General features: G+C 38.0%; 2 protein-coding genes across 3 annotated transcripts in view; one reads left to right on the top strand and one right to left on the bottom strand.

Annotated features, from left to right (window-relative positions):
* The window catches only part of CCDC38 (coiled-coil domain containing 38), a 58128-nt gene extending 52102 nt beyond the window's left edge, over nucleotides 1–6026 (top strand). For both annotated transcript variants that reach the window (XM_060656709.3, XM_060656708.3), the window contains 2 exons: nucleotides 168–261; nucleotides 3990–6026. In XM_060656709.3, coding sequence (XP_060512692.3) covers nucleotides 168–261; nucleotides 3990–4103 — 208 coding nt within the window. In that variant the 3' untranslated portion in view covers nucleotides 4104–6026. The remainder of the gene's footprint in view (nucleotides 1–167; nucleotides 262–3989) is intronic.
* On the bottom strand, nucleotides 4959–11159 carry SNRPF (small nuclear ribonucleoprotein polypeptide F). The gene is made up of 4 exons (XM_060656712.3): nucleotides 10940–11159; nucleotides 8943–9068; nucleotides 5643–5707; nucleotides 4959–5083 (listed from the first exon to the last, which is right to left on the bottom strand). The coding sequence occupies exons 1-4, from the start codon at nucleotides 10940–10942 to the stop codon at nucleotides 5017–5019; spliced, it is 261 nt and encodes an 86-aa protein (XP_060512695.1). The 5' UTR covers nucleotides 10943–11159; the 3' UTR covers nucleotides 4959–5016.
* Nucleotides 11160–12609: the final 1450 nt, after the last annotated feature.

Genomic DNA, 12609 nt, shown 5'->3' with positions numbered 1-12609 from the left:
ACGAATGGGATCTGTTGTTGACATTTCCCCTGAATATTCAAAAGCCATAGTATGAGTGAAGGTAAAGTATTATTTAACTTTAAGGGAAATCATAAAATATTTAGGTAGTTCATTACCAAATACTATAGGTCTTTTATAGTTGCAAAAATGTTTTCCTTTTTTGACAGGTTACGTGAAGATAAAATGAAAGAAAAACAAAGACACCAAGAGGAAAGGCTAAAAGCTGCTCTGGAAAGGGCAGTGGCACAACCAAAGAAAAAGGTTTGTGTTTTGTTATCAGTAGGTCCAGCTACATCTAATATGTGAATGCTTCTGTGAAATACCTAATTCAGCTAATTTATCAAGGGTGAACTTTAGCAAAATAGTCTTTCCTGGTCACAGCGTCAGTTGGTCTCTGATTCCTTGTTACTTTTAGGATAATTCAAATATCTGGGTCTACGATTCTCCATTAGACCCACTTTTTAGTAAAAGCCTTTCGCCTCACTTCTTTTAGCTCCAGGTTCATGAAACCAGAGAATTTTTTCTTTAAATAATTTTTTTAGATAGTAACAAGCATATGGCTCAAAGTTCAAAAGATAGAAGAGTATTTAGTGAAAAGTAAGAAATTTTCAGTTCCCCTCCCTGGATGCAACCACCTAAGTTTCATCTGCATCTTTCTGGAAATGTTCTATGTAGTTATTGTATATATTCTCCTTCTTACAAATAGTAACCATGAACCTTGCTTCTTTCATTCAACAACAAAGACAGCAAACTCAGAGAATTACATATAATTGGATGGGTCTTCTAATCTTCATATTGTAAAAATAGATTAATAGTTTAAGTTAAAATGATTTACCCAGAGTCGCTTCAGATTTAGCAGCAGATTCTGGACCAGAAGTCAAGGTTCTTTATATTGCAAGATCATCTGTCCAATAATAAGTATGGGATTGGGCAGTCACTGAGTCCATGTGGTCCATGACTTCACACTGGGTATGGAGGGCCTTGTGTTTCTATCTGCTACTCTCCTTCCTCTGGGTTAGGGTCTGAAATATATTCGGGGAAGCCAATTCCATGGTTATCTGCAAAGCTACCATGGACACTGATTACCACAGTAGTAACTCTAACCTACAGGGAAGGTTTATTGTGTGCCTCACAACCAGTCTTTTGAGCGAAGTACTTGAAAAAATTGAAGTGTGGTAACTGTTAATATATGTCAAAAAGTGTTGATCTTAAATTACTTTATTTAAATAAGCATTTCATCTTTAAAAGGGTCTGACTTCTCTAGTTTAGCTTTTCCTATGAAGACCTGACTTGTCCTCTTTCTCCCAAAGGAGAATTTACCATTCATCACCCATCCACATATACACACTATTCACTAAACTCATCACATTGAAATGATTATTCTTAATATATCCATCTTTCCTTCTAGACCGTGAGTTTTTAGGGTTTTTTTATTTTGGGAAAGAGAGCACGCGTGCATGAGTGGGGTGCAGGCAGAGGGAGAGAGAGAATCCCAAGCAGGCTTCTCACTGTCGGTGTGAAGCCCAACATGGGGCTCAATCTCAACAACTGGGAGATCATGACCTGAGCCAAAATCAATGAGGCTTAACTGACTGAGCCACCGGGCACCCCAAACTGTGAATTTTTATGACTTTGTACCCCCAAAGCTTAGCACATAGTGGATACTCAATAAATGCTTATTGAATTGAATTAACAGGCTAAAAATGAGAGAACTAAAACTAGAAGAAAAATGGAAAAACAATAGCAATCTGATAAGCTGATAATGTACAAAGACCTCTGATAGTTCTTACCCAGTCAGGGCACTTCATCACTGGCAATTTTCTCAGTATTAATGACAAAGGTTACCAAAAGAAATTGTTTGGACAGAGAAAAAAGTTGATGTTACGAGGAATTCTGGGATTCTAGACCCTAAGAACACTTTGGTTGATCAAATGATGGGAAGGACTGCCCTTGTTAGTTACCTTGGGCCAGGAATGTCAAATTCTGCGATGCAGGAGGCAGTCTTACATAGGGTTAGTGCCTCTTTTGAGACACTGGAGATGTCCCATCAAATCTCATCTTCAATAGAACAGTTTTCTCATCCATTTAATTTACACAAATTCAAATACAGAAGCAAAACAAAATAAAGGAGGAAAAAAGGAGACTAAAAGAGAAGAATAATTGATATACTTGAGTCAATGCCTTAGAAGAAATGAATAGGTACAAACCGGAGGTTTCCCTAAGCTTCTCCTGATGGAACACCGACAGAAGCCCTTCCCACACTCCTCGCACTTGAAAGGTTTATCTAAGAGCCAACAGGATTACTAATGTTTAAGAAGATGTACATGGTTTTCTCACGTTTTTATCTAACAGGATTTTTAAATGCCCATCAATTGGTATTCAGCCAAGGAAAGTGATCTCTTCTAACCAATGGGGGAGAAACTGGCTATGGCACTTACTGAGAAGTGCAATGTTGGCCTCAAATATGGTGCTTTTCTAGGCTGGCCCTATCTGAAACATATTTTTTTCATTATTAAAATTTGTTAATTTTTATTTTTTTAATTTGCATTCCAGTTAGTTAGCTTATAGTGCAACATGGTTTCAGTGGATTCCTTAATACCCCTTACCCATTTAGCCCATCCCCCTCCCACAACCCCTCTAGTAACGCTGTTTGTTCTTCATATTGAAGAGTCTTTTAGGTTTTTGTCCCCCTCCCTATTTTTGTATTATTTTTGCTTCCCTTCCCTTATGTTCATGTTTTGTATATTAAAGTCCTCACATGAGTGAAGTCATATATTTGTCTTTAATTTCGCTTAGCATAATACCCTGTAGTTCCATCCATGTAGTTGCAAATGGCAAGATTTCATTTAAAAAAAAAAATTTTTAATGTTTATTTATTTTTGAAAGACAGTGAGAGCAGGGGAGGGTCAGAGAGAGAGAGGGAGACACAGAATCTGAAGTAGGCTCCAGGCTCTGAGCTGTCAGCACAGTGCCCAACGCAGGACTCAAACTCACGAACCGCGAGATCATGACCTGAGCTGAAGTCCGATGCGTAACTGACTGAGCCACGCAGGCACCCCAAGATTTCATTTTTTTTTTTTGATTGCTGAGTAATACTCCATTGTATATATATATATACCACATCTTCATCCATCGATGAACATATGGGCTCTTTCCATACTTTGGCTATGTTGATAGTGCTGCTATAAACCTTGGGGTGCATGTGCCCCTTCGAAACAGCATATACCTGTGTCCCTTGGATAAATACCTAGTAGTGCAATTGCTGGGTTATAGGGTAGTTCTATTTTTAATTTTTTGAGGAAACTCTGTACTGTTTTCCAGAGTGGCTGCACCAGTTTGCATTCCCACCAGCAGTGCAAAAGAGATCCTCTTTCTCCGCATCCTTGCCAACATCTGTTGTTGCCTGAGTTGTTAATGTTAGCCATTCTGACAGGTGTGAAGTGGCATCTCATTGTGGTTTTGATTTGTATTTCCTTGATGATAAGTCATGTTGAGCATTTTTTCATGTGTCGGTTGGCCATCTAGATGTCTTCTTTAGAGAAGTGTCTATTCAGGTCTTTTGCCCATTTCTTCACTGGATTATTTGTTTTTTGGGTGTTGAGTTTGAGAAGTTCTTTATAGATTTTGGATACTAACCCTTTATCTGATATGTCACTTGCAAATATCTTCTCCCATTCCATTGGTGGCCTTTTAGTTTTGCTGATTGTGAAACATATGCTTTTTGATGACTTTACCTAAATCACCCAACTTCGCATAAAACCTAACTGCTCTGCTTCTCGCACACTATGGTGCTCTATTTATTATGTAATTTTGCCTAGCATGTTGGACACCCATTAGGTTATCAATCCCTTTGTAACTGATTTTTTTTTTTTTACTATTTTGAGCCATGTAATTCCTGGGAAAAATCAAGTGAATGTTATTATTTTACTTATAATTCAACAGAAAGTAGTTATGATGAAAAATAGTAAGTATTGTTTCTTTTGTTTCAGCTGGGAAGAAGACTTACCTATCGTTCAAAACCTCCATCTGGTAACAAACATGAACTACTTTTGGTCAAGGATACAAGAACAAAATCACTAGAGGAAGAATATTTTTTCACTTGAATAGGTGCACTAAGACATTTACTGCCAGTATGTTTTAGGCATTTTGTAGATTTTGGTTTTCAGTAATGGCAATATTCTGCCCCATATGCTGGCCTAACCAATTTAAGGAAGATAGGCACTTATTCTCGTGGTTACAGGATTGGCAATGGGAGTTATTTTCTTTTGTTGAAGGCTTTTATTACCATATCCTAAGTAGTATACCATAAGCTAAACATTTATATCTTTGGGTTATCCCAGTTGGAGCTACACATCCAAAGTGTACTTTAACTTACATTACTTTATGTTACATTCCTTTAACATTGCGTTAGCAATGTGGTGAATGACCATTAAAGTGCAATAATGGCATTCTCTGACAATCTAGGACTTTAAACGATCTAATTTGTTTTCAGCCAGTCCACAGTTCATAGTGTACATTTTATCACTATGGAGTATACATTTTAACAGTGTATAACTCTAAAACATCTAAATGGTTTTGAGGAGTTTAAAACTTAAATTAACAGGTAATTTGTTGACTACTAAGTAAAATGAAACAGTATACATTAATTCTAAGGAAATATTTAACCTTATACATGACAAAAGTGGTTCAATAACTTTAAAAGAAAGTTGTTTTAAAAGGTCTCAGTTAATATAGTATTACAAGAAAAGCACTGAAATTCACCTTCATAAGTGTTTATTAAGCATATAATTTTCTCCCTATAGAAAAAAAAAAGAATACTGAGCTTATAAAAGAAAACCAACTTGAATGAAGTTGAGTGTCTTTTAAAGCATTAATTCTGTGAATAATCTTTCAACTGTTTCAACATTTGAGCTCTGCGTTTAAATATCTGAATAGGAATAGTTCACAAGACAAGTTGAAAAAAAAAAAAGTTTATTGTCTAGAAATATATATAAAAAAAATTCCCCACAAAAGATGCTATTCTCTCATTTCCCCATCTTCTTCCTCTTCTTCAACACCCCTGATATAAAGGACATTATTACACCTGTAAATAGAAAAACAGTCCATTTTGTTGTTCCAACCGGAAACCACATTAAGATCTGAATTACTATTGCTAGATATTTATAATATTTACAATTTACAATGCATCATTTCTTTCTTTTTTAAAAAAAAAGTTTTGTTAAAAGCACATGGCACTTATTTACCAAGTAGGTATTATGAAATGGTATCTTTATGATCTTCCAAAGGTAATGATTCAAATTTGAAGGTGTGAAGCTATTTCAAAATGAATATAATGAAAATCCCTTATAGCAGCCAGACCCAACTAAAATTCAAAACCAAGCTCTTCCACCTAAACCACTGAAAAAGGTTACACCAAGAGCTAGAAAGTTTAGTATCAACACTAGAAAAATCTTAAGGATAACTCAAAAAAATTTCCATCTTCTTTGACAAGTTTAAGGGTTTCAAAACTCTTTAAGTCTAACTGTAGAATATTATGTTAATAGTGATTTAAAGAAAGTAATTCTGAAATTGAGACATTAATTTAAAACAGGGATTTCTAGTGCTCACTAGTAACTCCTTACATATACTACTATTCTTGTTACCTTATTAAAACTTCACCCAAATGTCCAGACAATGCTCCATCTATGTATTCTTCTGTGTTTGCAAGCTTTAAATAAAAAGAAAGTATATTAGTATAATAATACAGGAGAAAAATAGTGTAACACTACCTAAAATATTAGGTAATACTGGTGAGACAACTTATTAACTGAAACCTTTCTATACCAACAACTCACATTTATCTATAATTAACAGGATATTAGCTTTCTTTTACTACTGTAGTACTTTTGGGTTTCATATAAACATTCAGTAAAGTTAACATCGATGGATATAGAATATATAATAAAGCTTGTTTCAATGTAAGTTTTTAAATCTCTCAGTTATGTAACACTCCTTTGTATTAGACATTAAAACAGCATGTCAAGGAAGACAGTCTCCAATTTATGAATAAGTTGTGATTTAAATGTTTTCAAAAAAAATTCAGTTCTAAGGAACCAGGTATTAACTGAGTAATAACACCATATCACATTGAAGAACCCAATGGGTACAAAATCTATAGCTAAAATATCTAATACTTTTATATTAGTCAACAACCAAACCAAAGAACTGAGTAAGAATTTTAAAAAATTATGTGCTAATAGACAGAAATAAGTTCTTAAGAGAAAGTTAAACAATTCAGAGTAACCATAATTTACAGTTATTTCAGGAAACTATTATTTCTAACTTTACGTCAAAAAGTTTAGGTTTCCTTCCACATATAGGTAAAAAACTTTATTTGCAACTTTTGCAAATCACAATCACGTAAAAAGTCCTCTATGACTACCATTCCATTCTTCTATCATTCTAAGTCATTCTGCTTTGGATTTCTTGCCATGCCCGAAACACACCAAACAAGTTCCTGCCACAAAGCCCAGGTACTTGCTGTTCCCTCAAACTGAGACGCATTTTCTTCAGATACTGTCTTCAGTTCCTCACTCAATTCTGTTTTTGGATTAAATTTACTTCCTCAGAGCTTTCCCTGGCTCTCTATCTAACACTGCACACTATGTTTCTGCTTTCTTTTTCTCCATAGCATCTATTATTACCTGATATCACATTATATTACCATCTCCCACTACTAAAACATAAACTCCTTCAAAGTAGGGACTTTGTTTTGTTCATTGGTATATTCACACAGCCAGGCACGTAATGGGCAGTCAATAAATTTTCATTCAACAAACAAACTCAAAAGCCTCATTAACGTGGTTGTAATTATTCAGATACACTTCACAACTCTGGTAGGCTCACTAGAAACTACATTACTTCTAAAACCAAATATTCTGTGGGTATTCTTTACTTCTTTCTTTTAATGAGATACATGCCCACAGCATAAAATTCACTTTTACAGGATACAAGTCAGTGGGTTTTTCCCCCCACCCCGAATTTTTTTTTAAATGTTTATTTTTTGACAGTGGGAAGGGGCAGAGAGAGAGGGAGACAGAGGCTTCAAAGTGGGCTCTGTGCTGAGAGCTCAATGTAGGCCTCAAACTCAAAAACCCTAAGATTGTGACCTGTACTGAATCACCCAGGCGCCCCCAGTGGTTTTTAATATATTCATAAAGCTGTGTAATCACTACCACTATTTAAGTCTGGAACATTTCAACAGACTGGTATTACTCTTCAGATTTTTCTATGGCCTTGGTAAATGATTCCTGCTTGAGGAATTATCCAGGCCAAAACCATGCTCTATAAGAACTTTGGGGACCTAAGCATCATCTGTTCAAGTGGTAACCTCTTGAATTAAGGAAAATCTCAGCTCTTTTTGCCTACAGGTGCCCCTGTTAATACTCTTCCTACAAGAAGTACCAGTTTGGAATACTTAGAGTCATGATTGGACTGACCAACTACCTTTAAAATCCATCTGCCATTAATCAGTCACATAAATACCTATGCTTCAGGAAAATATAATTTCAAACTCTTTCATCAAAAACCTGGCTGTAAACTACTACAAAGTAACAAAGAAACAAAAGTAACAAAGAAACAAAACACCCCAGTTTTTAAATGGGCAAAGGGCATGAACAAGCATTTCTCCAAAGATGTATAAATTGCCATAAGCACACAAAGATCACAATATCACTAATCATCAGGGAAATGATTATCAAAACAATGAGATTATTTTACGCTCTTTAGAATAGCCATTATCAAAACAGAAAGTAACAAATATTGGTGAGGATGTGGAGAAACTGATCCTTTATGTTTTGCTAATAGAAAATAGTATGGCAGTTTCTCAAAAAACTAAACAAAGCATGACTTTATATCCAATCATTCCACTTCTGGATACATATCCAAAAGAAGTGAAAGCAGAACCTCTAACAGATATTTATATAACCATGTTCATTGTACTACAAAGGCCAAAAGGTGGAAAACAATTCAAATGTCCACCAACAGAAGAATGGATTAACATGTGGTATATACATACAATGGAATATTATTTCAGTCGCAAAAAGGAATGAAACTCTGATAAATGCTACAACATGGATGAACCTCGAAAACATTATGCTAAATGAAATAAGCCAGGTACAAAAGGACAAATGTTGTAGGATTCTATTTATATGAGGTACCCAGAATGAAAACAGAAAGAATAATGTTTACCAGGGGTTAGAGGAAATGGGGAGTTATCTTTTAATGGGTATAGTTTCAGTTGGGGATGATATAAGAGTTTTAGAAATGGATAATGGTGATGGATGCACCATAATGTGAATGTACTTAATGTCACAGAGTTCTATACTTGAAAATGGTTAAAATGGTAAATTTTACGTTACATATGTTTTACCTCAATTACAAAAACAAAAAAATCCTGTCCTAAACATTTACAGAAGCTAGCTTAACACACATGCAGTCAGTTCAACAATTCCTTTGGCTTGGCCTATCCTCTCCCTCAAGACATATTGAATATTTATTGAATTACTTTGATTTTGTGTCTTTAGCATTCACTAAAAGACTTAAAAATGTCACTTGAAAAATGTCTTTCAGAGCTAAATGCTTGGAGAGTTTTGTTTGTTCTGCAAAAACAAAACCCCCCCAAAAACCAAAAAACCATTTGTGTTTCCTTTATACCACTATGAATCAAGTATCTCAGTTCTTTTTATTTTAACCACTAGAAGTCAATTCTATGGCTGAATTTTGGTTTAACAGGTCTTGTACAGAGTTTATCACAATTATAACAGCCTTCTTGACCTTGACTTTTTTTTCTTGAATTTTGTTTTATGTTTATCAATTTAGTTGACTGTATTCTTATAAGCCCTTGAGGAGTTAAGGTAAAGCAAAATAAATATAATTTAATGATCCTTATCTCCTTAGCTTACCTGCATGTTCATATAGCCATCTACAGATACCAGGTAGCCTTTGTACTCCATTCCCCACTTAAGTTTCACCATTACTGGCTTTCCTGTTAATCCATTCAGGAAAGGTTTGGGATTGAGGGGCAAACTCTGCATGAAGAATAAAAAAAGATCTCAATCAGTTATTTTTCCTTAGCTCAGTTTTCATTACTTACTCCCCTCTACCGAAATCACCAATATTTTATGGTATCGAAATAAAGCAAGCTGTTGACTCTCACTTACTGCATTAATTTTCACTTTTATTTGTTGAAGAGCATATGAGAAATTTAAATACCCGGTTAGACAATTTCATTCAGTATTCCCTTAAACAATGAATACCTACTATACATCACTCATTGTTCCAGGCTATAAAAAAACAAAGGCTGCGAAAAAAATAATGTAGACTATAGTCCTTGTCCTCAAGAAGCTCACACTGGGAGGGGGAGAGGCAAAACACATACAAATAGGTATTGCACTGCAATATAGTAAGAAGAGATAGCATGTGTAAGGGTACCAATCAATCCAAAGTCAAAAGGAGAGGCTGCCCAAAGTAATGCTTCCGTTCTAAAGGATGAGAGGTATTTCTAGAGGGAGAAAGGGCTGTTCTAGATACAAGAGGCTACCTATGTAAAAGGAGTAAAGAGTGAAGCAACAAGTCGATCTCAGGGACAAACAATCCAGTGATGTCAGAGTCCCAAACAGGAGGCTACAGAGGTAAGGAGGGGGCAGATGACATTTCAGTCTTTCACTTGAATCCAGAAGCTAGGTGGTCTGCTGGGTCTTATTTGACTTAGTAAAGCCTCCGGGCTACATATGGGCAATCGATAGTTTTTATTCAACAAACCAGTAGTAGTATCTCCCAGTGAATTCAGATTTTTCCTTCTCTCATCTGCTCACCCATCAGCCCAAAGAAAGAAAAGAACCAAGGAACTTGGCTACTAAACCCCTCTAAGATAAGCATATGCAGTGTAATCTCAAAGAACATGGGAGCTACTGCAATAACCTCCTAATGGGTTTCCAGTTTTCACTCTGGTCTTTCTCCAACTTATGCACATAAGTATTATCTTCATCATGTGATATCTCTACTTAAAATGCTTCCATGGCTTTCAATTGCACTGGAAGTAGAATCCAGACCTCTTAACACCACCTAAGGGTCTTCCCCATCCTATCTCATAACCATGTTCTTCAAGCGGTGTAGCTTTTGGCCAATTTTTCCAACTGGTCAAGCTTTCTTTCCAGCCTTGGGGCCCATATGCTCGTGTTCCCGGTGCTTCGTACACGTTTCCTCTTTAAGGGGCTGGATTTCCTACTTCCTATTTAGTTAGTGAAATCCTACCAGGGATGCCATCCCTGACCTGTCTTCTAATGTACCATCTTGCACCCTCTCAGCATCCTGTTTGCTCTCTTCTCAGTACTTCACATTATTTGTAATTACATGTTTATGTTATTTGATTAAAGTCTATCTCTCACACCCGACTGAGTAAAGCTAGGGCAGGGTCCGCCTCAGTACTTTTCACCTTATACTCTAGCGCCTAGAACAGCATCTGGTAGCGCGCGCTCAAAAATTTTTTTGCCAAACAAAACCAATGAATGCTCCAAAGCCTGCACTCTGTGTTCCAGTGGGCTGCAGGGCCAGGAATCCCAACATGACGGAAATTAAAGCCGATTTTGGAGTGGGATAAGTGGGGCATAAAGACCGCTTCATCTTTACCTCGACCCTGTGGTCCCAGACAGCAAGGTACCTCAGGCTCACATTCAAACGAACAGGGGCATGGGGTCAGGGGCACTTCTGGGGAGGGAAGGGCATCGGAAGGAGAGCGCGCGCCTCAGATTCGCAGAGCAGGGAGAAAGAGGCAGGCGACCGGGTGCGCGGCTCCCCACGCGGATGAATGGGAACCGAGCGAACCAAGCCCCGGGCCCGGCGAGGCCGGTCACCCGCTCTCCCTTGGCTCTTCGACTCCGGTCGCTTTCTTCCTGCTTACCATCGCGATTATAAGCAAATGCTGCAGGCCACTCGCCGCCGACCCAGCTGTCGTCCGTCCCTCGTGACTGGAGTAGCTACAGTTGGGCGCGAATCGCGGAGCCTCCAGAGAAATGGCCGCCAAACAGCAGCGTGACCTTTCACCTCCGACTACAGCTCTCTTGGCTTCTGTGATTGGGCACAGAGAGATGAGTCCTGATTGGAGGACGTGGCTGTGAAGTGTCCCCTGGCAACCAGCGGTAGCGTGAGTGTTTGAGGCTTCCGCGCCGCGCACAGCCCTGTGGGAAACTTCTGTAGCCCCACTTGCTCCAGGGCCCTTGCTAGGGAAACTCTCCAGTGAGGCGGGCGGGGGTTTCTCCTTTGCTCACCTGCCTTGTGAGTTCCACTGAGAAATGCTGTGAACTCTGTAGAGCGGACGTGATTTCTCACCAGCTGGTCCTTTCGCATTTGTGAGAACGGGTTTTGGGCTCTTGAGTTTCGTGTTCGCTTTCCCACAGATTCTGTGATTTGGGCGCCCCTCTGCCACAGTCTCCTCTGTTCTGTAATGCTCATTTCAACCCACTTTAAAGGGAATGCGAGAAGCAAGACTAGACCAAGGTGAAACTCACCAAAGAAAGTGAAGTACAGAATATAGTTAAGATGAGGTCAAATTGAGTCTAGGATATGGTGTGGTGGCCTCCCTATAGATCTATTTCTTTTGCATTGCCACCAGAAACCCGGCGCAGTCGCAGTCTTTATCCTTCTGATGTAACAGTATTGATCAGAATCTCATTTGTCTTTTCCAGATGCAGACTTTTACCTTTCTCTGATCTGAAATACTAAATGCAGTTCTTGGAGAGTAAGCACTTTGAGCATTGATGGGTTTTGTTTTTGTTTTTTTGTTTTTGCGGCCTTAAGAAAATGGAGTTGGAATTGAGGTTTAAATGTGTATGGAGGCATTTGCAGTAATGGGTAAGACTTTGGATGTGGCCCAGGGGGTTGAGCCTCTGACTCTTGATTTCAGCTCAGATCATAATCTCAAGGTTTGTGAGATTGAGCCCGCCTTGGGCTCTGTGCTGACAGCACGGAGCCTGCTTGGGATGTTCTGTCTCCCTCTCTGCCCCTTCCCTGGTCGCACGTGTGTGGGTACTCTCTCAAAATAAATAAACTTAAAAAAAAAAAAAAAAAAAAAGATTGGAATACAGACATTTACACCATATTGCCTTATGCACTGGCTAGAGATGGGCTGTACATTTCTCTCTAAACTTTATGGCGTCCTAGCAAAGAGAAATATGATTGGTTACATAATCCAATTTCCATAATATTTTTAAAAAAATAATTCAGGAAAAGCACACTTGTTTCCATGACTCTGGTTGAAAAGAAATTTCTCCCATGGCGTCAGGCCCATGATCCTTGTAAATGGACCCCAAGGAAAAATTTAAGTGTGAATGCTTTATTGGCAGGCACAATCCCAGGGCAGTAAGCGTAAAAGAAAAAAGGTAAGACGCGGAAGGAGAAACAGATGCTAGGTTTTACATTAATGAGCTGGCCACAGCTCCTTCACAGAAACTCTCGGTTGGCCATGCAGGCTGCCTCTGGACAAGTTTATTGAAATATTATGCTTTGAAACAGTTCAACAAAGGGAGGCACTGAGAGGGAATTTACCTACCACTTCCATCTTATCTCCTGGCA

This window comes from Panthera onca, chromosome B4 (assembly GCF_046562875.1).
Source record: "Panthera onca isolate mPanOnc1 chromosome B4, mPanOnc1 haplotype 2, whole genome shotgun sequence".
Classification (NCBI taxonomy): Eukaryota; Metazoa; Chordata; class Mammalia; order Carnivora; family Felidae; genus Panthera; species Panthera onca.
This window is presented reverse-complemented; position numbering and strand designations above follow the sequence as displayed.

Excerpts from the sequence above, each read along its gene's own strand:
- SNRPF (XM_060656712.3), bottom strand. Across the intron at positions 5,708-8,942 it reads ATGGCTATATGAACATGCAG|CTTGCAAACACAGAAGAATA; the intron begins GTAAGCTAAGGA and ends TTTTATTTAAAG. Across the intron at positions 5,084-5,642 it reads TTGGGTGAAGTTTTAATAAG|GTGTAATAATGTCCTTTATA; the intron begins GTAACAAGAATA and ends TTCTATTTACAG.